Genomic DNA, 555 nt, shown 5'->3' with positions numbered 1-555 from the left:
CAGTGGCGGGGACAGGGGCAGCAGCGCCCTGCTGCTGCTGCTGCTGCTGCTGCTGCAGCTGCTGCTGCTTCTCTATAGCAGCAACGCGCCCCTCTAGCTGCTGCAGATGAGCCCTCATGTCTTCTATTGCTGACTGCACAGCAGCAGGCAGATGCAGAGATGACGCATTCTGCAGCAGCAGCAGCAGTAGCAGCAGCAGCAGCAAAGCAGCACCACAAAAGAGCAGCATGAGGTTCAATAATGGCAGGAAACGCAAATCCAGCGGCAGCAGCAGCATGCATCCAACAGCAGCAGCACGTACGCAGCAGCAACAGCAGCATGGGTGCAGCAGTAGCAGCATGCCTGCAGCAGCAGCGGCATGCATGCAGCAGCAGCAGCATGCACGCAGCAGCAACATGCACGCAGCAGCAGCAGCAACAGCAAACATACGGAAGCAAGGTTTTGAATAAGTGCAGAGACAGCCTGCTGCTTCATTTGAGCAACGGAGACACCAGAGGCTCCTGCTGCTGCTGCTGCTGCTGCTGCTGGCAGCAGCGTCGTCCTAGCATGCGGAGC

The 555-nt window shown here is 58.7% G+C and overlaps 1 protein-coding gene across 1 annotated transcript; it reads left to right on the top strand.

Annotated features, from left to right (window-relative positions):
- Positions 1-116: 116 nt before the first annotated feature.
- Positions 117-449, top strand: ETH_00037800 (uncharacterized protein; the record flags this gene model as incomplete). The annotated part of the gene is made up of 1 exon (XM_013374411.1): positions 117-449. The coding sequence occupies one exon, from the start codon at positions 117-119 to the stop codon at positions 447-449; it is 333 nt and encodes a 110-aa protein (XP_013229865.1).
- Between the last annotated feature and the right edge of the window lie 106 nt (positions 450-555).

The sequence above is a fragment of the Eimeria tenella genome, genomic scaffold (genome assembly GCF_000499545.2).
Source record: "Eimeria tenella Houghton genomic scaffold, Eth_scaff2007, whole genome shotgun sequence".
Taxonomy (NCBI): Eukaryota; Apicomplexa; class Conoidasida; order Eucoccidiorida; family Eimeriidae; genus Eimeria; species Eimeria tenella.
The sequence above is the reverse complement of the archived record's forward strand: the minus strand, read 5'-3'. Positions and strand labels throughout refer to the sequence as shown.